General features: G+C 38.3%; 1 protein-coding gene across 1 annotated transcript in view; it reads right to left on the reverse strand.

Annotated features, from left to right (window-relative positions):
- Nucleotides 1-26908, reverse strand: part of COL25A1 (collagen type XXV alpha 1 chain) — a 292563-nt gene that overhangs the window by 44137 nt on the left and 221518 nt on the right. The window contains exons 11-18 of the mRNA XM_033513972.1: nt 24475-24501; nt 21994-22038; nt 12012-12065; nt 10377-10403; nt 8228-8272; nt 6260-6292; nt 6065-6100; nt 2169-2213 (exon numbers count right to left, since the gene is read on the reverse strand). Of these exons, the coding sequence (XP_033369863.1) occupies nt 2169-2213; nt 6065-6100; nt 6260-6292; nt 8228-8272; nt 10377-10403; nt 12012-12065; nt 21994-22038; nt 24475-24501 (312 nt within the window). The remainder of the gene's footprint in view (nt 1-2168; nt 2214-6064; nt 6101-6259; nt 6293-8227; nt 8273-10376; nt 10404-12011; nt 12066-21993; nt 22039-24474; nt 24502-26908) is intronic.

Consider the following 26908-nt stretch of genomic DNA (forward strand, 5'->3'; position numbering starts at 1 on the left):
TCCAAGTCCAGACAATTGAGTTTCCTCCACACTGAAGTTTCTCATCCTGTCACTGCTGTTTCAAAGTAGTTTTTGATCAACTCCAGATCACTGGAAATTTGTTTCTCTATGAGATAACACTGATGTTGTTTTTGGAAATCAACATAGTGATCTTACCATGGTGGTATATAAATCTTTTCTAAAAGGGAGGGTGAAAAAAGGGGGAAAAGTACTACTTTTCCTTTAATGATGAGTGCCCATATTCCTAACCCCAGCTGCTCTCTTGTTTCTGCTACCACTCCTCTTGCCACAGACATAGCCTCAGTGACTCAGAAGAATCCAGTGTTTTTCCTACAGACTGCTTAATAAATCAGAGCTTAAAAGTGCCTTGAAATGAACAGCAACCATCCTGCAAGTCTGATGTTACGAAATACCCTTCGCTCTGTCCTGTGCACCTTCTGCTTCCCTGTCACCATCCAGGCTGCAGGTAGCCACTTCAATGCAGAATTGTACTAGATGAAATTTCTTCACTGAAACACCACCAGTCTCCCTCTGGACTGGATTTTAAACAGGAGAAAGTCTTTTCCTAAATGATTAATATTTGACCGAATTATTCCATTTTGCTCTGCAGGCACCCGCACTGTTTTTCCACTGTATCCGCTGAATTTGGAAACAAATTTTCACTGGGCAAAACTCCCACACTTCATCCGTTTTTCACTTCACATTTCGTCTTTCAGGTGATTCTGGAAGCTGAGCCGTTCTTACTGCCAACAAATGATTTTCCCACAGCAGCCACTCAGATGTAGATTTTTTTTTATTTACTGGTTATATGCATGGACATGTGGTCTGCATGAACATGGAAACCCCAAAGACCAGCCACAGCTCTGGTTGCTTCTGGCAAGTATCTCTGGGATGAGTGCCTCAGGCAAGTGCCCCACTGACCTTCAACTGAGCTACCTCTTTGCTCACTGTTAAAGTAAACAGAATAGGGATTGCTGCCAGAGGGCCTTATAAAAATAGTTTAATCACACAAGACTCCTCTCCTGCATGATCTTCACTACTCAGTACAGCATTTATTCTTGCAGAAAATGAACAACCTCCATGGGAACTATATTTTAAGCTTTTACAACACACAAAATTTAATACACACATTCGATTTTTTTCCCATAATTCACTAGTAACACAGAAGGGACATTATGCTTCAATACTGTGGCAATTCACAGGTCCCTTGAGAAAATCACTGCAAATGTTACATTCCATGAGATAAATCCTGAATCCTACCACAATGAACAAGAGTTTGGTCTCTGACTTATCCTCCTTGTTATGGGGGAAATCCTATGAACTTTCTCCTTGAGACATACACAGGCCCATGCTGGAATGCAAAGAAAAAGTTCCAAAGATATTTTGTTTTCTGAAAGGACAGTCTTTGACACAAAGGAAAAGTGGCCATTCTGCTGTGTGCTCACTCAGGATATGTGAATCTGCTCACTCCGTGCAGAATAACACAGTTACAGCTCAAACTGTGCAAGCCTCTGCAGCTCCCAACGCAATCACTTAAGCTAGAACTAACTAAACCAACTATGTGTCTTTTGTATCAACTTACCTAAAGATTCCAGACAAACTGGAAGCCTGGGACCAAACCAGGTATTGTGTCAGACAAAGTAGCTAATTGCAGACAATTGTGTCAGACTGCAGCTAATACTGAACAGGATATTATTAAAACATTTTGACTTGTCAGTGGAAAGCACTGCTGTGTAATGGAGCACAAAGTATTTTTGTCAACAGAGCCAGGTCTCCACTGCCTGTGTATAATTAATACAGTTCTCTTGCTGGAGGCTTGGTTAATTCAGTAGAATATTGCTACTGGAAAGCACACATCGAAGTGGAAACCAAGTAAAACTTTGATGAGAAGATTTTTCCATTAAAGAAAAGAAATCTAAAAACCTCTACTAATTCAGATTTTTAAAAGAAAAAACTGGAATGTTCTGCCTCACATTTGAATGTAAGATACGCTGTTTGCCTACTCACAGACACTTAACCAAGATAACTTTTTTCTCAAACCCAGTTTAATACCAGAGACACAGAAAAAGATGTAACACAAATACATTAAGTCCATTTGAGCTATATTCTTGTATTTTCCCCCCTCTCTGTGGTCCCACCCAGTCCAACAGGTACTACAGTTTATTTACCTTTATTCCAGGGAGTCCAGGAAGCCCAGGAAGGCCTGGTTCACCCTACACAGGAAAATTACATAATATTACAGACATTATCCAGTTATGGTCACTATCCATTGAACAGCCCTGTAAATTCTGCAGCAAGATAAAAGAGCATGAATGATTGCTAGTCAGCTCCAGTAGGATTGTTTTTTTCAAAATGACTGACTTAAATGTACAATTAGTAAGAAACATATTAAGAACTTGGATATATTCTTGGAACCTTCAATGTGAAGATGATACACAGGCTGAAAATCCATGTCAGGAAAGCCAAATATGAACTCACATTAGGCTTCAGCAAAAGAGAAGAAAACAAGCAGCACTGGTTCATTTTACACATTGCCATTTAAGTTCCATACTTATGACAGATGTTTAATTCTGTTCCATTTCCAACTCTGAGCTAGATTCTGTGCTCTGAGACTGTCTGATTTAGCTACAAAGCAATTCAGAAGAGCTTGGTTTAAATTGCACAATTCAAGCAGGACTGCCTAATTATAACTGGGCCATCAGTTTTATAGAGCCATCCACAGCATCATTTCAGAGCTGGTTCTTTATCTGTGAATATACATCGTGACATGAAGGATAGTGGGAATGTAACCTTTTACTGCTTTACCCAGAAAAACCTTGCTTATTTAAAATTGCAATGGAAAGACCTATAGAACTCTATTTGCAAGGTAATTTTGAAACAAGTATTGAAAACTGAATGCATTAATTTTTGAATTAGTCTAAGACAAGAATGACAACGTTCTCACAAACGGTCATTTTGAGATATCAGCTAAATGGAAAGATGTTGTCTAGGGAAATAAAGATGATGAACAGAAAAAAAAAAAGGAGCAATAACATGTGAATAAAACATTATTTTAAAGGCTGGGAATTTTATTTTAATACAGAGATGGATTCAAACCAGCACCTTGGATCTGAATATTCCCTGAACTTTCTGGAAGCTCAGGTTTGAACTCTGAAGCCAACTTTACCTTTATAATGAATTGAGCTATATTCCAGATTTTTTACACTCATGAGCTTTACAGAAATCCAGACTTCATCTCTGCGGTTTGGGCTGATACCTACAGGCTGTGCTATTAAAATATTTGATGTGCCTGTGTACACACACGCTTACGTACATCCCTACACTCGCGTACACACGTGTGTACACACACAAACACAAACACACCTACACATAATACAGCTGTTCATCAGACTGCACTACCCAGAGACACTTCTTTGAGGCACAGATATTAAATAGACTTGAAACACTCATAACAAGATCACACTCTGCTACAAAATGAAAAACACAGTAGAGGGCCTGCAAATCACTTTACCAAATGGAGTGATTTTTCAAGGGTATAGAAGGATCTGATAACAGCTTCTTTGTCTGTTTTAGCTTCTCCAAAGTTCTAACTGTCCAAATTGCCTCAAAGCACAGGAAAGATTCCAGTCTCAAAACATTAACTATAAAATCAGAAGAAAGAATAGAGGCTAGGATGCCATTTTCAACAGACACTTTTTGGTATGTTGACTATCACCCTTCTAAAGCCAAAAATGGGTTACTACTCTTGCAAAAGGATAATGCTCCACTGCACTAACAAAACTTGAACTCCAAACTCCTACTCTGTCTTTCCACTTTTTGCATGAGCAGCCATGCATACAGCACTAAAACCATCAACTTTTCCCACCTAATTGTGGAAGCACTCAATTTCATCTGTAAGCACAGAATTGGAATATTTATAATTGATATTATATTAGAGTTGCTGCAGTAGGTTACTCTTCAGTCTTGGGACAGAGCTAACCCTCACACACTCACACATAGTAAAGAGAAAGGATCCACCAGAGCCAGTTCAGAGTCACAGTAATCTAAAACAATTCAAATACCCATAAAAGATACATCAGTATGAAACACAAGGAAATCAATCCTTATTTCTTAATTACAACTAGCATTGTAGATGAATGTAGAGTGGTATTTTCTTTATTGGACCTTTTCTAATATAAAAATTCCAAGTATGACTTATGAGAAGAATGACTTCTAAGGAAGCCAAGGCTGTACACTGACTCTATTACATAACGGCAGAGCAGGTCATTCTGCCCCCTCAGCACACAATGGGGCCCACAACAGCCTTGTCAGACTGCTGAAATATTGTCATGTTCCACTTCATGTAAATAATATTTGGGTGGGCAGCTCAACACATATTTGCCCTCAGAAGATGGATAAGGGACGACTAGAAGACGATGAAAAAGGAAAATATAAGAAAGAAAACAGAAAGGAAATACAAATGGGACACAGAGAGGGGGAAAAGCACTGAGATGATGTAGATGGCAGGGATGTGACTCCAACTGGAGAAAGAGCCTCCCACAACCTCTGGTGGGGTGAAAAAGTCCCTGCTAAGCAGGGGTGCAGGGGTGCAGACATGGGGCACCTGGCTGGAGGAGACATGCTGACTGGCCAGGGGCTATGGGAGCTGATGTTTGGGGCCGGAACACGAGCGAAATCATGAGGTGAATGGAAGGAAGACACTAAGCTCTCCTTCGGTGTGAAAAAGAAGGTGAGGATATAGAAATTCTGAAGTGCATACTTCTCACTCATCCATGTTGTTTGAATTAGATCAAATCTGAGTGCCTGGGACTGAGAACCAGGAGCCTGCTGATAAATCACTGCTAGTTTTGCCTCCATGGCAGCCACTTAATGAGAGTCTGAATCTCCACAGGTGCTTAACTGCATTTTCTAGTTTATTACCCAAGCAAAGCATACGCTGCAGAATGCACACACTGAACGATTCTGCGGATTAGATAGCTTTAAACTACTTTGATTACCTTTCCTAATACAAACTGCATTTACTAAAGAACTGCATTTGCAACCATAATAGTCTTATTTAGTCACTGATGAGAGTTGTAATTTCTTAAATAAAAATACTTAATTTCTTATTTATATGTGGTTTGGGGTTTTGCTTAGTCACCAAAATACCTTGAGTATTAGAAAATGGTTGTCTTGCCATCTACTAGAATTTTAGCTCTTGGCTGTCTGTCTGGAGTATCTCAACTGGCAGAAGGACTCTGTTTGGCAGCAGTGCGCTGTGGAAAATTTTCAGTGTTGTAAGAGGCAAGAACAGTGCCAATGGCTCCAGAGGGAAACCAAATACTGCAATGCACAAATCCAGTTCTCTCATTGTCTCTGTTCTCCCTGCAGGACCTGCCCCCTGCTCTGACAAAAGGGAGCTGAGGGCACAGTACTGGCTGTGTTTGGAATACTGTGGATTCAAAGAACACACTCCCCAGCTCCACAGGGCTTTGTGCAGTACAGTTTTTGTAACTCCTGCAGGACCTGTCCTTGCAGAAACAGCCTCAGCCACACAGCACCCAGAGGGATTTCTGAAGCTGGAAGGAGGAATGGAGCAGCATTACCTGGTCTGTGTCCTTCCAACCCCACTGTGTGCCACTGATGGTTTGATTCCCATCACAGGCACTTGTGAATGGGATTCTAACCAGTATTTATTTTCTTCCTGATGAGATCTAACAGTGTACCACAGATTGAAGATTAATACTCAAACATGCAGGGTTAGCTTGTGATCACCCAGGGACCAGAGCCATTCTTTGTTAGTCTCACCAGTGGCAACGGGGTAAGCTTTTGATGCAAGAAGTGTGCTGTGGCTAGAAGGGAAGGTGGGTTAGTCAAAACTGCTTTTCATATTAATTAGCATCATCATTCCTGTGCCTTTTTAACATACAAAATAAACATGGACCAAATGTGTACAGCCTTGGGCCGCTAATCTGTACTGTCACAGACTCATCCCAGTACAGGTAAGTGCCACTGGTGACATGGATGTAACATCATTTATCCCAAATCCAGCAGAAAGGGAAAACTGAACATTTCCAAGTAGTACCTTTTGCCCAGGCCGTCCGGATTCACCAGGTTCACCCTAAAAGAAAACAGATGAAAAACACGAGATCTGAGAAAATAAATTAAAGATAGAGCTGTGGAAAACCACTGATGATACCCAAAATGTCTGTGACACCCTAAAGCAACATGGAGCAACCACCCCTCTTCTCCCTGCACAAATTCTTTAGAACTCCATTACCTTAATTCCAGCCGCAGAAGAGCCAGGGTCACCCTGATACAAAATCCACAAGAAATAATCACTCTTACTACATAAACAATCTTGCAGGAAACACATAAATCATGTAAGAGTATAGCAACATCATATAGCAAAATAACTGCATAGCAAGCCTGTTTTCTGTGCTGCTACATAGGCATTTAACTAATTAATTACATCCGTGTGATTTGGAAAAGGAACAGTATTGCTTTCAAGACCATGTAGAGAGAGATTAAACTTCACTCACCCAAACATCTATTACAGTTAACCTCAAATTTCACAACTAATAATAAATAAAATAATAAATAAATAAGAAAAATAATAACAATAATAAAATAAATAAATAATAATATAATAATAAATGAAATAAGAAATAAATAAAAATAAAAATAATAATAAATAAATAAATAATAAAATGCAGATGCTGTATAAATGTACTTCACACAGCCAGAATATGGGACACACTTTGACATCTCTAAATTGCTGATCTACATTAAAAAGAATTCACTGTTATTTACAAAGGATATGAGCGAGCATTTGACCTAATTTTGTGGATGGCAAGTGTCAGGACTCAACTGATTGCAGGGCAATATGGGCATTCTCGTGGATGCAAGCTCACACTCAAGGCTAATGAAGTAGAAAAGCAACAGGTGAAGTGTACTAGGCTTCCCAGAGAGATTATAAACTTACCATTTACTTGTTGGAGAGCTATCTATCTGAACAACAATCTCAATTCATACTCGTAGTGGATTATATTCTCAAATAACTTAAGAGCGGATCAAGATTATGTTACCAGCATACATCATGTAAGTAAGCAAATAAGGTTCTTAAGACTTTCATCTATGTTAATAAGCATCACTGCAAATGAAGTATTATTTAAAATAACTCCAAAAAGCAAGTAATTTGACTATTAAATCTAATGTCTATTTTTAATTGCTGATTTTAGAATATGCCTTAAAATCCTTGTGCTCTTCAAAGTACAGATTTACTGTACCCAAATAATAGCTCCTGAAGGATTTCCATGCATTCCTTACTAGCTTGATAAATCCATTAAAAACTTCTCCTTGCACTGAAATATTATAAGTTGGTTAAGCATTACACATGCAGGGTACAAGAAAAAGTGCTTATGCTTCTGCCAAAGTGTAGTCACTAAAAGAAATGATTTTAGAAGCTTATGAGTTCAAAAATGATGGCCAGAAGAGATCAATATGTCTGACCCTTTCTCATGTGCAGCACAGCCTTTACCCTGACTGCTAGAGACTGGCTTGTTTAAAGAAACTACACTGAGAACACCAGTTCAATTTTCTGACCGTGAGTCTCAAATAAAAGAAAACTCAGGAAAACAAAAATTTTGACAAAATCTATTTTTTGGTGATTTCTACAACATCTTGATACTTTGCAACAATGAACTAAGAAGGTATAAAGTGAGGTTATTGTTGATGTCACTTGGAATAAAGATTTAAAGTATGTTTATTGTCAACTCTTGATTTTCCAGCTTCCAGTTCTGGAGGGAAGTTGCCAATCAGGATACCATAATTTTTGTCCTGTATTGGTTCGGTCTTACTCTTCAATGGAAACACAGAAAGGGAAAATTTGAAGAGTAAATCAGAAAAAATGGCTACAATTCAAAGGGGCATTTCCCACTGGAAGGTTGCGACCAAAGCTTCTGTATGATGCAAATTTCCACAAAGAGGAGTGCTAGCTAGAACCATGCTGATATATTCTGTGCTAGAGCTACTGCTGCATAAAGTAAGAAATCTTATGCTTAGTTGGACAGAATAATGAAAATTTTTCTGCTGTTCATAAAAATGAACTCAACCAAATCACTCACCTTTAAAAAAAGCCCAGCTCAAAAAGTGTTTTTCTTTTGAACAAATTATTATTTTCATTAGTTGGTTACACTATAAACATGCCTAACATGCCATTTTCTTCTCTGCTAAGAAGTGTTGTTACCTTTTCTCCTGTGTCACCCTTCATTCCATTCTCACCAGCATCCCCCTGTAATTGAAATACACATTATATTTTAATGATTTTCTTTAAGCACACAGTATGCAGAGAAGGGTCAACATTCCAACATGATTAACAATGCAAGTTGATTCTGTTATTCAGACAGTCAGTCTCTGTGACATGGTCAGGAAGTGGCTGTGTCTTATACAGACTTGACTATAGCTGCAATTCCTTTCACAGATCTGTAAAAGAAATCCCCCCACAAAGTATCAAAGTACCTGTTGGCATCATCTACCATCTTTCTCAGTTCACTGCAGTTTAGCAAGGAAGGAATGGTTTAATGATTTCATGATGATTCAGCACTTTAAATTACCAATACATTTTTCTTCCCAACACAGAGACAGACATTCATATAGGTGCATCTAACAAAATTCAGATGACAGATAATTCCAGTAGTTTTTAATGGGATTCTCATGTAATTTATAGCATATGCTCTCTGAGTCTGAAGTCCTTCATGAATGATTCACAAACTGAAAAAAAATTCACTAAATGTCACTCCTCCAAAGAGCTACCAAATGACTTTATCTCTGCATAGATTCTATGCACTCTTTTTGTTAAAAATGTGACATTCAGATAACACCTCTTCATGGCTGAGTAGACATTTTCTACTCAAAAAATGCACAAATTTTTTAAATAAAAATTTCACAATATTTATCTATAAAATGACCTTATTTCCACCTCATCATGCTGCCATATAATAAGTCCAGGCTATATCAAATATGTTATATGTTGCTATATGTTAAGAATACAGGCTAAAAATTTCTGTGTGACTTGAGGTTCATGTGAAGTTCAAGAATTATGGAAAATGCCAAAAGTATTGATAAAAAAAGAGCCTAAGTAGACTAAAAACACATTCCTTGGTCAGATAACCAGTAGTACTACTCAAATAACATTATTCAGTATCTGTCATATTGTTCTGAAAACCTTAATGTAAAATTCCATTCGGACAGGACTTAGCAATTTATACATCACAGTCACTGGTACAAGTGGAACAATTTAGCTAAAAATCTAGCAGCACTTTAATTAAGGAAACATACAGGAAACATGGAAGAGTAACAGTGAGGAATGTCATCCCAAGTTCATCTGACATGATAAAGCATACTGAGGGGATCTGTAACTACACTTTTTAGAAAAAGACAGAGGACAATTATGGAAAAATGGAATGGTTTTAAGCAACAAAAATTCTGTACATGTTAAAATTCATTGTTATTCCTTTTATGCCTGAAAACAAACTAAGGATTACTGAAATACTTTAAAAATATCATCTTAACAGAAGAAATTATTTCATGATGCATATTTCATGATTACATAGTTCTGCATGTGGGGTACAGGCTTTCAAGATTTCACTCGATTATTATTATGGTGTGCTTTTGAAAATGTGAAATTAATTGCCTTGGTAAAGCATGCTTCCAGCTGCTATTACACAGATTTACACAGATCTGGAAGTGAAATCCAGCTGTAGCTGCAAAGACCCAGGTAAACATTTCCCAAGAGCAAATTGCACCTCATACAAACAACTTACTTTTTAAATGTACGCTGAGGATGAGGATGTGCAGGAGATCATACCTGCAGAGGATGAGGATGTGCAGGAGGTGGTGGGGCAGACTGCCTTGCTCTTATTTAAACTGACCCAAGCACAAATGGAACATTCCATTTTTAGTGCATGGAGAGCTTGTTATCCAGGCATCACTTAGAATCTATGTCGTTTTATCATTCTGTTACCTAAGTGTTTTATTCCGCACAGGTGTCAGAGCATCAAAACCAAGTTATGAGAAAAGTGTGGAGCTCTAATTTATTCAGTCAGGCTCATCATTTTCTGAGTCTCACCATAGCTAGGATTAGTTGTCTGATTGCTCAGCTGTGCAGCCTTTAACACACAATCACTGCACTCTGTGACTGATCCCACTGCAGTAATCACAGATCAATAACTCCCATTAGCAGGTGTTATCTGACCCTCAGAAAGGCTGCACAGTGCCACTCAAATTCTAGGTAGTAGCTGTGATTTTTTATTTTTAAGCTTGGGATCAGTGCACTGGCAATTCTCCAAGCAAGTTATCCAAAACAGAAGCACAACAAAGGAAGTGAAACATCTCACCTTTTCTCCTCTTTCGCCAGGGTCACCCTGAGGAAATAATTGGAGCAAAGAAGTCATAAGTTATTAACTCAGGCAAAAGGCAAAGCGTTAGCCTTACTATCATTAATTATTACTAATGTTATTATTACTATCATTACTAATAATTATGGCACTACTGATGACAATGTCTGAGATGATACAATACAAAAAGAGAATGTCCACTGAACAATAAAATATATAAATTTAATAGATATCAATAGAAAATACAATTTCAACATTTTTTTTTAAAAGCTTCAGTGGTTTGCATGTGAAGGCCTCTCTCTCTATCTCTCTCTCTCTCTCTCTCTCTCTATTTTGTCCTAGAGCCTGGCTAACAGGCATGTGTCTTTGAGGAGCAGCCTGCAGGGACCTAGGTGGCTCCTACCTGTGGTTCTCCTCGTTTTGGGAACAAACAAAGGAAACAAAAAGTCTGACTGTGAAGGGAAAGTCTTAAAATTCTGTCAATGGCTCAGAAAGTTCCTCATGAGACAGGAAACGTGTTAAGTGTCTTGAACTAATTCATAACTGTTTCAGAATAAAGAGCCCTCAGTGCTCCTTATATTCTCTGTAACAATCTCTGTAACAAAAAGATGGCTTATAGCCATTATTTTTTTCAAAATTAAAACGTGCCTGAGGAACTGCAAAAGCACTTTTGCACACCAGCTTGACCCTGACAACTCATCTCTGCATTTCTGGCTCAGAGCTGCACTCCAGCTCATCTTTGCCCCTTCTGATGGCTGGCAGTCGCTAGGCAACTCAGGGACTACAGCTGTGAATACGAATTAAGCATCAACTGCCATAATTTGGCTTCTTCTGTATACAAAGTAAGAAAAGGTCACGCTCCCAAATGGTTTGTTTTCATTCCTGATGGACAGGCAGCCAGTCAGTAAATGTAAAGAGGCTGCCTTGCATGTCTGTCAGCAGCAGTGTGATGCACAGAATCAGCTGAGGAGCACACGTGCACCAGAGACGCTCACTCGCAGCTGATGGGATTAGAGTTCAGCACTACCCCCTTCAAGAGGCCCACAGATCCATCATCTTGGACATGCTGAGTCTTTTTTTTTAAAATGAAGTTATCATAAGCTTTATGTTCTAATTCACTTGTTCAATATTAAAACAGCAGAACAAACTATGTAACAATAAAACAAGTGCAAAGAGCCATTCTGATGTAACAAATACAGGCTGAGACATGCTCCCAATGAGGCTTGTTGCTAACTTCCATAATAGCAGGATCAGCCCTCCAGACTTCATCCTGACATTTGTCAAAGAACTGACCGCAGCAGCTCTTGAAAAGAAGCCTGAAACACATTGTAAGGGGAATAAACAAAGCCTTTCTGAAAAGGTCCCCAAATTCCCAAACACTTGCAGGCATATAGCATTCAGTGGGCAGTGGATTTCTATGCGTCAGTGCCACTGATTGGAATTACACATGCACAGCAGAAGAATATGCTTCTTTATGGTGAGATGTGTAAAGCCTCTTACAGCACTGATCACTGGAGGGAGCAGATCATTAAAAGCCAGTCAGAATATAAACCCAAGATGGAAAGTGTGACTGTCATCTACATATGCACTCACATACTCTGTTGCCTCTGTTTTTATTCCATTTTCAATACTGACCTTGAGCCCCGCTTCTCCCTTCTCTCCTGCTATGCCAGGCAAACCAGGTTCACCCTAAAGGAGACGAAAAAAAAAAAGATGAAGTTAAGAAAGACATGATGAAATATATGAACCTTCTCATAATGGGTAAGTAATAATAAACAAAATTTTCAAAGACTCTGAAAACATGTACTCCACAGCTGGGCACTAAAATGACTTATTTTGTCAGTTAGGGTGGATTAACTCTAACCCATGTAAGGTAAGAAATTATTCTTCTGGAGGAGGTGGAAACACACAGGTGTCACACTAAACAGAAAGCAGACCTGTGACTCCTAATTCTTAAAATCTGTCCAATTAACCTTAAAAGCACAGTCTTCCCAGCAAGACTGCCAATGCTTTCCCCTCTTCCCTACAACTGAGAAATGCTGCAAGAAAGGCTTATCTTAATTTATTTTGACATTTGTGCTTCTGGTCTCAGATAGAAGACAGATAAAATATAATGAGAAGAGCCTGTTTCAGAAATGGAAGAATTTGGAAAAACAGCTTTTCAATTTTTTAAATACACTTTGCTTGTCCATTTTTTATACTCTTATACCAGTGGCTGGAAAGTGGTTTAGAAGACTTAAAAACTGTCAGCATTACATCAGTGCTCCAAATTTTGGGCATGTTTAATGGGTAGTATATTATTCTTCTATGGTTTAAGGTGTCATAAGTGATTTCAGTAAGTCAATCAGCAAATAACAGTTATTTTCGATCTTCTTTCCCATCTTCAATTTTAAAAATAAAGAAGCGAACAAGGAAAAAAACCAAGTCAAACATAAAAAAAAAATCTAAAAGATATTTCTTAGTGTATGTAATTCATATTTATGGGAAAATCACAGATATTAATTTTAGATAAAATGATAATGCAATGGTTAGACTTTATTGTAAAAAACTAGGGCTTATGGCTTTATGTAAAAGCTTTTGCAGATGTGTATCTCAGTTTCACAAGAAATATCTTTGATAACCCTCACATAGAAATCAGCATCACACTTCTGACATGGAAAAGCACATTAAAATAACAGCCAAAGAAAGATTTTAAAAAGTCTGCAACTAAAAGCCCTTGGCTATTTAAATGTATAAAAATATGGAAAAGTTAAATCCAATAGCTAACGTAGCAATAAAATATGGAATAGTAATTTGTATCAGAAATTCAGTGAACAATTTTCACACAGTATTCAAATTTAGTACATGTGATGAACCAATCCTCTACTCAAAAGTTACAGAGACACTAAGATAAAGGCTTTTCCAAACCTAACAAGAGGTATTTTCTAGTCCTCCATAAAAGCCTCTTATTAAGAACTTATCTCTTTCTTACTTTAAGGCAGATTTAATCATAGATGTATTAAATCTAATTGTCTGGGAAAGCAAGTTCCATTGTATTTCTAAATGAGGTAACAGAATCATTAATTACATTTTAATTTCATCAAGAGCTGGACTGTTTCAAAAAATCAAGCCAGAATCATCCAAGTTCTAGCAAAACTCTAGTGAGGCATTTTCCAAGCCAGAGCAGAAGCTGTTAGGTACCATTAAGCCCCCAGGGAATTAAAGAGTGACTTGTGTCAGCCCTGTCTCTAGACCCCTTTGTACTCCAGTAGCCGTGAGGCTGATAAAGCGGCACAGGCATTCCAAATGTGAGTGGTCAGCATCTGAAGCTGCTGGAGATTAGGTGTGAGTGTCCTAAAGGATTGACCTAAAAGGCTCTTGAAGAAAATTGCCAGTTGACAAAATGAAGCAGAAAGGACCCATGAATATACGCTTGTTTCTCCTCATCCCCACACCCCAAACACGCTCGTTTCTGTCCCCTTCATTTTCAAACTGCTGCTGTCGGCTGATGCCTTCAGGGGCTTAAATATCTAATCAAAAGGTTGAAGTTCTGAGGTTGTACTTTCCTCCCACATTTACATATCAGTGCCACGGATGCAGAGGGCTACTGCTGTGACAAGGAGACTGCAAAAATAGAACAAAAAAATTATTTTCTTCAGAAAAAAGCAAAAACCTCAGCCTGTCACCTAGTCATAGCAAATCCCCATTCATACCAGCAATTGCATTTCTGACCTATATGCAACTTTGCTATGGTAAGCACTACACTTACAGTACTGAAAATACTAGGCAGAGATATTTGAAGTGCAGAAATAAGCTCTGGGAATGGGAATGATTGAAGGCAAACCTAGAAGAATAACACAGAAATGACCTTGTGCCTTTCCATTTTTGAAGTGATTATCATTCTGTCTCTTAATGGTCAGAAGAAAAGGAAAAAGATTCCTTTCCCTGTGTTAGACCTCTATTTTCTTGTCTGTACAAGGAATCAGGGAATAACAAGGTGAAGTGAAAATGTACAGCCCAGAAGCTGCTCTATGTCCTAACCCTGATGAACAATCCCACTGCACAGCTAAACAAGCTTTGTGCATTTGATATTTTTACAGTTCCAGTAACCCTTAACATAAACCCCCCAAATAAACAAGAAAACCAAACCACAAAACAAGAATAAAAATGCTCCCCTCAAACTAGTTATGAAGCAAAGAGCTGTTAACTTTTGAAGATGAGTAGATTGACAGCTCTTCCCTACTCAAATACTGTGTCATTTTAGCCAGGTTGGTACCAAAAAAATGATGTTGATTCTTGGCAAAAAAAGAATTTAAAATATTTCTGTTAGGAAGTATAGTTAGTTTTGTTTTTTTTTTCATTTAGTTACTTTTATTTATTTATCTATTTATTACTAAAAGCATCCATTAAAACCAGAGCGCAAAACGCTGTAAGAGGAAAACTGGAATGTAAAATGCTGTGTAAATACAATTCAGCCCCACAGGTTTGAGTTTTGGAGATGAACAAAAAGCAGAGCTGACCTTTAAGAGGCTGAAGACAATGACACTGCTATTCAAGGAGGGATGCATACAAGGGAACACCAGACATTCAACAGTCATTTGCCACAACAATTTAAATCAGACTGCTTTTCAACCTGATAAAATGAAAGAAGCTATAAAGTTAAATGCTCAGTATCACATGTTTTTTACATTCACCAGGCCATGGCTAATGTCTTTCCTGACTGCTGTTGTAGTCTCTCTTTAATAGCATTGACAGCAAAGGTGTTAGGCAGCAGAAACGATTGTCTTCTAGATCAGCTAGCTTTCAAGTCAAGGCAACATACTTTTATTTTTTCTTTCACAGAATCACAGAATGCCTGAACTTAGAAGGCACCTCTGGAGATCATCTTTGAGGTCCTTACTTGGATTCCCAGTACATCCATGTCTTTCTTGTAGTGAGGAGCCCACAACTGAACACAGTCATTCAAGAATGCTCCCAACAGTGTTTTTTTTTCTCATTTAAAGAGTAATTTTTTTCTATAATACATCTAACTTTTGCTCATAGCTCACCTTTCTCCAGTCGTGAACTCCTGAGAAATTATCACTCAGTAACAGAGTGATGGCAATTGTTCTAAAACTTTCTGGTGTCTACAGAACACAGCCCCTGATCCCAGTTAGACAATTAATGAGGGCTAAACTGCACCCTTACAGAAGAAAAATATTTGAGACCCAGAGAAATTGTGTGAAGGTACTCTCAGAGCATCCCATTGGAACTTTTCCCTAAAAGGGATGGACGGAAGGGAAGATGCTGTAGTGAGGTGTGAAGTGTCTTGGTACTCAATTTAAAGGAGTTGTTACTTGCCCTTTCTGCCCTTCTGCATTCTTATTCTCAGCTAAACCACACTGCAGAAGCTGTCCTGTGCAACAAACATTGTGTGGAACTACCAAATAAATAAAAATACACCAAATAAAGACAAAATTCTCCCTCCTGGCACTGAGATGGGCTGTGATTTCCAAACACCACCTCAGCAACGTGTGGCTTAACTGTGATGGAAAGAGCAAGAGCCCTGCAGGATGCTGTGGTACCAGCACCACCTTATCTGAACATCCTGTCCACCGAGGTTCTGCTGTACCAAAGCAGCACTGAAACCACCAGATGCACAAACGTCACGCTCCACACTGCTAAACATGCAAATATTGCATTAGAAATACTGTTTAGGTAACTCTTGTCTTCTTTCTCATATGAAATTATTTTCATCTTGCCTTTGTGTCACTTGACCAACCCAAAATAAGAGTTCTGTTTTCATGACATGACCCGCTACACAAATAGATGATAAACTATTGGAAAATGATAGAAAAACTTCCCTTTCCCAAATTTCCTGCAAAAACTATGCAGCACTAGAAGGTAACTCTCTAGCTTCCAGTCTGCTGCAAAAAAATACTCTGCCACTAGAACCCTTATAGCCACTGAAGTCTCCAGTGATTCACCACCAGAATCCGATTTCTTTCAGTTTTCTGACTTCACAAATGGTCTCAGAATGGTGGAAATAAAAATTTCCAGCACACGTTCTATTTTTCACTCACTTACCCAGAATCAATCAGCCTAACTCAGCAGGCCTGTAAATGTTCCAGTAATTCATTTAATGACTACTTAGACAGAAATATGCTGCAGACACAGTGGGCTTGTTTTGCTGTTGTTTACACGCTATAGAGGAATTCTGTCAGCGGAATATTGACAGTTCACTTTCCGAGAGATATGTTGTAATGATTGTTTACTGTCAATAACAAAAAGGATTGCAGGAGCAAACCTGAAGATGGGGAGCTGCCACTGACAGTTCCACGTGTTAACCTGAGATGCCCTGATAGGAGGAGGATAAGCACTTTGGCTCCTCAAAAAATAGCAGCACTCTAACAAACTAAGTTACTGTCACTGCTGCAGTGAATTGGGAAGAAGACTCTTCCAATCAGCAAACTGCAATGTTGAGGCATGACTGAATGAGTTACAAAGGTGATCAACCTTAGTTATTCAAAACCTTCTGATGATTTCTTTCTAGAAATGGCATCAACAAAATGCTCTGAGTCTCAAAAGTGATTGGCTTTTTCTTCCAAATGGTATCAACTATCGAGGCAAACAAAATGCAAACATGTCAAGAATACACCCAACCCAGCCATTCAATTCAGGAGTTTCAGATAATTTGAAACAAAAGCAGAAGGATATTCCTTTGGACACATGGCAGAACACCTTGTTTCAAGTCCTGACACTCTTCAGTCTGTATTAACTGTATAACTGGACTGACACTGACAGACTGTCTTTCCTGTGTTTGGGCAAAGAACAACTTTCAGCACTCCGTCAATAAATAGGTGTAGCAGTTTCCTCAGATACTCTCATGGTAGGGGCAGTCATAATGCTCACACTGAAGTGAATCTGAATTCGGTGAGTACTCAAGTTTATAGAGAATTGCTTGGGCTCTGCTGGTAATATGAGAAAAAAAAATCTGTCAATTTGAACTCAGAGAATCTACTTCAGAACAGGTCTGAAAATGTATTACCCACTAGAGTCCATATCAAAGGAGTTGAGGCAGTTGAAAGCACTTACTGGAGTGCTTTCTGCCCTTGAGGCATATACCTTCCTATCCAGAATTAATCAGCTAAAAATAACATGGCTGGAGCCCCCAGCTTTTCTTGTTTGTAACAGAAAAACAGCCTGGAGGCTGTGGTTCTGAAATAGGTTTTGTTTTGGTGAGATGCATAACTCTGTCTGCACCAGCTGGTTGATATCCACCTCACCCTGAAAGAAAGGCTGTCAGTATTGCTATATTTTTCAGTCACTAGAATGTAATCAATTTAAGGATAAGGAAACACAAGAGGCCCCAAACCTAATCCAGTCTAATTTTACTCTAAAATACATAGATGACAGAGGGTAAAAAAATGGTTTTCAGATATGTTACTATGATTTCCATTTCAAACTAGGGTTGAATTAATTTCCTTTCAACTTTCTTTTTGCGCCCCTCAAAAGTAACTTAAAATTGTTTGTTTAAGGACTGGAAATGTGTCCTGGCCCACTCACCAACTGAAATTAAGTGGAAAGGCTCTTCAACAAGACTCAGCTGGCCTGCAAACCTGTCTGAGAATTTGTGAACTACATTTATGACGTTTTCTCCCTTTATTTGAAAAAAATGTTAGTACATGCATACCCTTCCCCATTTCACTGAAGAAATTGGATACTGTTGCCTTCAAAATGTGTTCCTACACAGCACAGTACACAGCAATAAGGAAATACATGTAAATTAGAAAAACAAGAAGCACAAAGAAAACAGTAAGACATATGCATATCCAGACTCTGAATCTACCAATAAGGAAAATTCTTCAGAGGTTTATCAAATTGCTACTGCCAATCTACCAGAAGAATTTGAAACAAAGGGATCTATCCTCACCACTCGTTGTGTTTTCAATACACTATTACAAAAAACCCACCAAAATATCAAGTACTACATAAGGAAAAGCGATTTATGGAAGTTTAGAGTGAGGGATTTATGCACTCCAGACAAACTCTTATTTAAAACAAAGAGAGTTATTTGCACAAACTCCAGAAACTGGGTTCCTCCAGGCCAAATGACATCTTAATTTAAGGCATCCCTGCTTTTCTCCTTGTGTCACTGCTGCAGTCACTGAGAGCCCTTATCAAATCAGCACCACTTAACAAATACCAGAATATATATTCTGTACTTCCAGAGTTGAACTTTCCAAGAAGCCCTTTGTGGCCATTTCCACATGATTAATGTAGGGATATGATATCCTTAGATCACTGCAACCTCCTATCTCCATACTGAACTAATGCTTCTTTGTTCTTGTCGAGTGCCTGAGGAGCTTCTGCCAGGGATGCAGAAAGGGAAGTTTATCTGCCATTGCATTGTGATAGAAAGGAACCTGTGGACTGTACAACAGTCTGCAAAGGAAAAAGGGGCACTCAAAGACTCCTTATCTCTGCAGCTTTTGGTCCATCCCAGAGACAACACTCTCTCCAGCTGCAGGTATTATTAAGCAGTTACTGTTCTCAAGATAAACTTGCTGTAGTTTCTCAAATGTAGGAACAAATGAAGATTATAAATGTGCTTGCAAGACTACCTGTAATGTTTCACTGGATTTGGCCTGATGTGTGAAGGTTTTATGGCAGTGATTTTGCTACTCTGAGTACAAGAAAAATCTACTAGTTAACAGTCCTGCAAAAACATGTGGGTTGTGTAAAATTACACTTACTCTAATATCTAGAGATTGTCTAAGAGACGTGGTTCATATGTTAAGGGATTAGAAAGCTGTTCTCAGTGCACTCAGAATTTATGATCTCATTCCCAGACCTACTGGTCAGACTTGTCAATCATCTCCCGTAACCCAGTACCTCAATTAAAGAAGAGGTGAAAAGAAAGAAAAAGGAAAATTACAGAGGCACGTAGAAGATGGAGATGACCTAACTCTGTTTTGTTCAACTGCCTGAGGACAGAGCAAAGCTAATTCACTGCTGACATTCATCGGCTGAAAAATACTTCATTGTCCAAAGGAGAAAAGCATTCATGCACTTCATTTTAAGTATGTGCTATTAACACTCACTGCCTTTGAAACTAAGGAAAAATATTAACTTGGAACTTTGTGCACTGTACATGCTGGTGCCTAACAGAGCGAGCTCAATGGCCAAAAGGCAAGCAAGAGAGTAAGGCTTTTGTAAAGTCTTTGAACTACGTGACTCCCAAAAAGGGGATGACTCGCACCACACGTGCAAGCTGAACCCAAGTGCTCTGCAAGTCACCATGAATCTGAATGAGTAAAGCCAGAAGTGCCAGCAGCTGGCTCACAGTACAGCCCAACTCTTAAAATCACCACTCTGGTCCTCATTCAACATCTTGTGTGTTGGACTGCACTGAGAATCTGTTTTTTCATAGAAATTGGAAGAACTGACCTTTTGATAGCAAAACAACAACATGGGATTCCTAAGCTGCATTATACTTTCTAACTTTAGACAAACACTGCTTCAGTTTAAACTTAATTTCTACCACTATTTCAAATTAACAGATTTTATAAATCTATTTATTAGAAGAGACAGCAACATTCAACTTGCATCTGCCTAGTATTATATGAAAGTAATACATGTTTTGCAAATAAGGAAGTGCTTTCTAGTCAATACCGACCAACATTTGGGATATTAAACTAAAGAATGTAGCAACAATTTATTTTTATCTGTGTGGCTTTTGTTCTGGAACCTATGTTTCACTTTAGTAATTCAGTTTTTTTTCTTAAAAGTCAAAAGTAAAGCAGTCCAGCTACACTAAAAGCACACTGACATCTTTAATAAAGTGGTAATAATTTTAAAATGTCTGCAAAGTTACAGATCTTATGAATGCTGAAGTAAATCAAATAAAGAGACACCCATAAATTAAAAATTTTGGAGGTTTTTTTTTAAAGCACAATTTAAAATTAATAATCAACATTTAAAGGTGTGCTTGCATCTTCCCATAACGTTCAATTGTACATTTCTTTTATGCCCCCTGAAAAATGACAGCAGATATGTCTATGTGGTCTCCTAAAAATAGACATGCAACAACCTTGCCATAGAGCTTAAAAAAAATTCCCTGTCTCCCAGAATGACACATTAATCACACATTTGACACATTTTGTTAATATCAATTTTTCTGCTCATTTGAGTGAATTTTCCTGGCTGGAGTTTGTATGACTACTACTAAAAATAATGTTCTTGAATAAAATATGAATCATCAGTTCTGCTCTATTCAAAGTGGTTCCCAACTTCAACCCATCCAGTCTTCTTACATATTCCTATAGATAGGCTACAAAGTAAATTTGCACTGGCATTTCTGTCAGGCCACAAAAATTACTTGAATTAGCAAGTAATGCAGCAACAGCATCTCAGTTGGTAAGCACTGTCTACCATTCCTGTTACAATTGAATGCAGCTATAAAATATGGTGGAAAAAAATTGAGGATTTAATGCAAATTTGTTTCATACTATTTTCTTATAAATTCTGTTATTATATATATGTGTGTGTAGATATATATATATAAAATTCTAAATATTTTTTGTTTTTTCACATTAGTCATAATACTCTGAATAGCTTAAAAATAAATTCTATCACTATCACTAAAGGGAAATAAATTATTATTTCATTATTTCTTACAACCACTCTCAAAACACAGGTCTAATACATTTTTCTTTTTTCTTTTTTTTTTTTTTTTCTTTAAATGAAAAGTAAATTATTTGAAACATCTTAGCACTTATTCCTAGGGCTCTTGGTGAGGGAAGCAGAAGAGAGGATTGTCTAATACAACCCTCATACACTACCATCTGCTGCTGCTTGAACCTGGTGAACATATATATCATATATTTTCATTTTGGCACCCCTTGCCAGTGCTTTTGAAGTCCACCAGGAATGCTAGGGCTTGTGAGAACAACAGATGGATAATACTCTTTACAGTCAAGGAGGTATAGTATTTAAACTTCATCACCCAGATTTGCCAAGAAACCTCAGCAATGCTGTAACACAGCCCTGCTGCTTTATTATGACCTCTCCCTATGGAGGGCTGTTCTGCACCATCACTTTACTGAGAGATGACAGTGACTTGCCTAAATTAGTGTTTTCTCTTCGCTGTGTTCAAAAATATTTCTTTGATTTATTCCTCTGTGTTTTCATCCCCAAAATTCAATTTCAAATGATCCTCCAGCTGCACTTCCATCTCCTTTCATTTCTCTACGTATGGGTTGTATAAACAATGTTTTGGCACCATATCAATACCCAATATCAGTGTCAGTGTTTGTATCATGGGACTGAGTTAACCAAAAGTAAAAAACCCATTGTTTGTAAATATGCTGACTCAAGCAACACACTATCAATATGCATTTCTTTCTACAACCTATCAGTCATCATCAAATCTGAATACCAGACTTTCAGCTTAATTAATTACATTTGCTGCTTGTTCAGGTAAAACTAGAAAAAACTTACTTCAGAGCACAAAGAGTATTATACGGTCTTTTCCATGAAGCCAATTTGAAACCACAGCTCTGGATATAAGGTTGCATATTGCTCATGTGAACAAGCCTAAAATTGCTTTAATCCACTACATAAATAATGGCAGTGCTGAAAAAGTCAGAGAACTCACCACTTGTCCATCTCTCCCTGGAACACCAGGCACTCCAACAGAACCCTGGAGGGAAACAGATGCCAGTGTTTAGCAAATTAAACAGGTCATGAAACCTTTCATCTCATAATACAGTATTTAGAAATAATGCTGAATGTTTGCTTATTATAGCTGCAATAAATTTTTCAAGAACTCATTTTTATCCAAGCTGAGCTCTCCTTTCATTTGAGATTTTATACTAATTAGACATATTCTCATGTTGTACATTTTAAAGACTGTATGGCCTTTTCCAGAAACAAGCTTCAAGCTCGTGTTTTGTAATATTGTGGATGCTTCAGAAGAAATATAAGAATTAAAATGCTATTCCATACAACGCTCTCAATAAGTTTTGAGACTGATCCCATGCAATCAAATATAGCATCTGAACAAAACTATTAATGCTTTTAGAGGCATTATTCAAGCTCAATAACTTGTAGCACGAATCCATCTCAAGGCTTTTAAGAGATAATCTGCAATGATTCAGCCTGACAGTACAAATTACAGATACACTTTTAAACTGCACTAATATTAGCGCAATCAAAATTAAAAGGTTGATACAGGCCAAACACAAAGGACAAAGGGAAAAAAAAATTAACCACGATTTATAACATTGGAGGGATCTTTGGTACAAAGCTCTCATACTGTAATTTTCTATGTGATGGATAATTTTTTCGAAGAACCTTGTGCAATTTGCTATGGAAGTTCAGTGAAAACACAAAGCATGAGGAAAGCAGGAAAGCTGCATCTGCTTGTACAGCATTCTCCTCTTATTTTATAAAGATGGTGCTGCTCAGCAAGGGAACTGAAAGAATTGCTGCATGGCAATTTCCCCTCTATTTTGGTTAGAGGTGTCACTAAAATTATCACTAACACCCAAAGGAAGTGCACCCAAAATGGATACACACATTTGCCAGTTAATAGAGTTGGGAAATCCTGTGAAACAGGAAAAGAAAGCAACGCATGAGGGTCTCAAAAACCCTCCAAGAGCTAGTAACATAGCTTTAAATCAGTAAGAAATAAAACATCACATCCCAGCATATCTCCATGGCTCTCCTTTCTCCCAAAGCTTCCTCTTTGGCATCCTTGTCATAACTTTTTGCTGGATACATGGTCATGGCTTTAAGCTACTGCAAGAGGCCCTGAGCGAACATATTCACATCTCTGTATCAGTTTTCCAGAAAACTAGAAGGCAAAGCTCAGGAGGGCATTACACCATCAGCCTCAATAAACTATCTTATGTATAACAGTTCCTCCTCTCAGTGGCAGCTGATTATTTTTCTTACGAAACACAGGATGTTAGAAAGTGTAAAATGAAGCTGATTCTACTGTGGTACGTAAATGTTTACCAGATATTCAGAAGTTCATCAGCACGTGGGCTTTGCTGATGCCATACACACTAAGTATCCTCCTCCACAATTCTCAGGGTACAGCTTTGTAATGGCAACTTAGACATGAGCCACATTCCTGCATTGCCAAACACAAATGGTAGTCCTCTCCTTCAGCCTGCACACTCTATACAGCCCACAGCTGCCAAAATTCCACCAATTTGTATACTTTGGGATTATGTTTTACGTATCACAGGTTTTTCTTTCTTTTGTTAAAAAGTTTCATTTTAACAGATGCTTCTCTCTAAAGAACATTACTCTCAGAAGAAGAAAAGCAGGCATCCTTCTCACATATGTCAATAGTACTTATTCCTTCCTCTTTTTTTTTTTCCTTTATACAAATTCTAGCTGTTTTATTAAATATCTTTCATACAACTTTTCAATCTTTTGAAATCAGCTAGAAAATTACTCACCTTGGTGGCATGTGAGTCAGATGCCAGAAAAGTGCCACTCACTAGCTGTTACTGCTGATATTCTGAGGACTGTTTTAACGGGGTAATTCCATAAATCCCAAACTCACTCAATCAAACTGAGGCAGCCAGCTTTAATGAGTGTAAATAACACTGAAGGCATTCCCAGGAAGTGGGGTCTCAGGTTACCGAAGGAACAGGAAGACACGGGCAGACCACCTGAACACCACCAACCAGGCACTATTTATCAGCAACACCTACATCCTTTGTTTCTGCTGGTCAATTCTTTAGTCATATGGCACTGATCTACTCGGGTAGATTACATGCATTTAATCAGAAACTTTATCTCCCCACCTTTCACAACGTTTTAACTTTGGTTTCCTAATCGCACAAGTGTATGAATGAGAAAATTATAGTGACCTTTTCACCTGAAAGTTAAGCAGACAGATTGAAAACAGTCTGCTCTGCATGGCTTGAACTTCTTATGATGGGGGAAATGAGAAATCTTGTGTCTCACATTATATGGCTCCATTTTGCAAAAACTGAATTCAGAACCTAAGCTAATTGATTCAATGCAGCGTACAGTAGCTTATTCCATTCACCTTTTCTGCTTGCAACTTGGCACAGGAGGAATAATCACTTTCACACCATTGTTGTTTATACTATACCTTTTGTCCTGGAGGCCCCTGAGGTCCCTGCAAAGGGAAAACAATTCAATTAACATCAAAACTCCAGCCAATTTAAACTGAAATGACTAATTAAGACTGTCTTATTGTGTAAGCACTCTGATACTGGACTGAAACCAACTGATGTTTTAGAAGTCATAGAAAAGTAAAAGTTTAAGCTCAAAATGCACAATGAATCTTTTCACTTTTGGAACTAACTACTAACTAGAATACTCAAACTTTCCCCCTTCTAAGCTTTTCTCTTCCAAGCCATCTGCTTCTTCTAATACTGACAAATCTCCCAGCATTAAGATGACTGTGGTTTTTCTCTCTCTTATATCAGCTAACAGCCAGCTGTGTGTCCACAGTAATATAATAAAAACAAGGTTTATGCAAACAAGCGTATTTGAGATGGAGAGAATCACAAACCTCAAAATCTTGTCACCTTTTAAATATCAGCACACATGACTGTGTTATACCTAACTGGTCATGTGTGCCATCATTTGCAAGTGAAGAGAAAAATCTTTAACTTCAGAAATTGCTAAGAATGCTCTTGGGAAGCAAAGAACCACCATATTGTCCCCATGACCTGAGAAGGCAGGAAGAGATATCTCAATTCAGGAAAGCTTAATTTTCCTCAATGTCATACAGGAGTCAAAGTCTTGTAGATGTTAAGAGGAACCATTTCTCTTCTGGTGTCTCTGAAGTACCCAGGGGGACAGGGGAGAGGGGAAACAGACAGATAGTAGGTCAACCAGCCATGTCTTGGACACTTTGGCAGTCTGTTTTGGTAGCAGCCAGACCACATCTACCACAGTTCTATTCACTTCTATATCCAGGTTCCTACCATGGGCGCTGGTACAAACTGTGGGTGCTGGTCCTGTATCAAGCCAGGCGAATTCAGAGTCCAGGAGGGTGCAAAGCACAACACAAAAACTGGGGAAACCAAATCCTTCTGATGTGAGAAAGAATAAAAGAAGGACTGATTGATACCAAAACTGCAATTGCAAAAGGATTTCCGCTTCCAAATGTGACACTGATTTTATTCTTGAATGAGTGTGAAGTTAGGCAGAATCCTCCACTGTTGGTAAATGCAGGGCTTGTTGTAATTCAGCTTCAAACTGCTAGCAAGGAAAAGCTCCACTGGTGGTAATTCTGAGCGCTGAATCCACTGGTGTGGATGAAAGCCTTGCAGATTTAAATGTGGATCAGTACGTCTAAGGTTTGGCATCAAACCTTGCAAATGCAAGATCAGTGCTGCTTCTTGAAACTTTTGCCTGATTGTTTCAACAGAAGGAAAGTATTGTGAGCATCTCCTTTAGACTGTAGAGATGGATTCTGATAAAGGAAACCCAGCTGTGAGGTGGAGGGTGACAATTTTACTACCTTGCCTTCAAAAGAAAGCAGAAGCACTCAGCACTGGTGATGATCAGAGCATCTGCTTTTTCAGATGGAGAAAAATGTCCCCAGCTCAGTGTTTCACAAAAACTGCTGTTTAAATCAAGTCTTCTTTTCAGTAAGTGCCTGACAGTGAGTGATCTGCTGGGTAAGGAACCACAAATATAACACCTCCAAAAACCGTGTTCCTCCCTTTCTCTGAGTGCCTGACACCATCCTTCTCTCTTCTTCTGTGAGGACACAAGTTTTTCTAGAATTTCAAAAACACCTAAAAATTAATGCTCAAACTAGTGCTTTTACTACAGCAATGTTATCAAAATAGGCTCCAAATGTCTACATCCTGGGCATCAGTTGTCTGTTGACCTGCTGCAAACTAACCTGCTACATTTCAGGGTTATTTCAGGTCTTGGGAAAAATCCTTCCATCCGCAGGCCAAAGTGAATACAGAACAACTGAAGACCCCCTTCATAGCTCATAGCAGCTCTTTGTATGTCCAAGGGATGGATATATCAGTTTCTAGACACTTAAGAAGCTATTAAAACCTTCTAAAGACCTTCAGCTATATTAAATTACCATTTGGGAGCCCTTAATAGTGCTGTATGAAGGTAAAATGATAATTCACTTACTAATGTTAGCCCCAAAGCAACCTGTTAAATATCCTTTCTGTTGAGGACATTCTGCCTGGTGCTTGCAGCTGTCAGCCTGTGGGATGGATATAATTCAAGACATTGCAGAAAACATTTTCTTCCCAGAATTTCCTCCTCATCCCTGACATCATTCCAGCTTCTCCAGATGAGTTACTGATTATAAAAATATTTACATAGTAGCATAGTCTTGCTCTTATGGTGACTTTAAAATGAATCATTCAGAGAAAAGAAGCAGCAGATACTTATCAATAAATATCCTTTCCACTTCTGGTACTTAAGCCTTTACTCAGACTGGAAGTAGCCCTGGTGTTTCACATCCACTGAACCACTTGATGACAAGAACAGTCCTCAGCAGTACAGCTACCTTTAGAAATGGTATGGAATTGACTCAA

This window comes from Parus major, chromosome 4, assembly GCF_001522545.3.
Source record: "Parus major isolate Abel chromosome 4, Parus_major1.1, whole genome shotgun sequence".
Lineage (NCBI taxonomy): Eukaryota > Metazoa > Chordata > Aves > Passeriformes > Paridae > Parus > Parus major.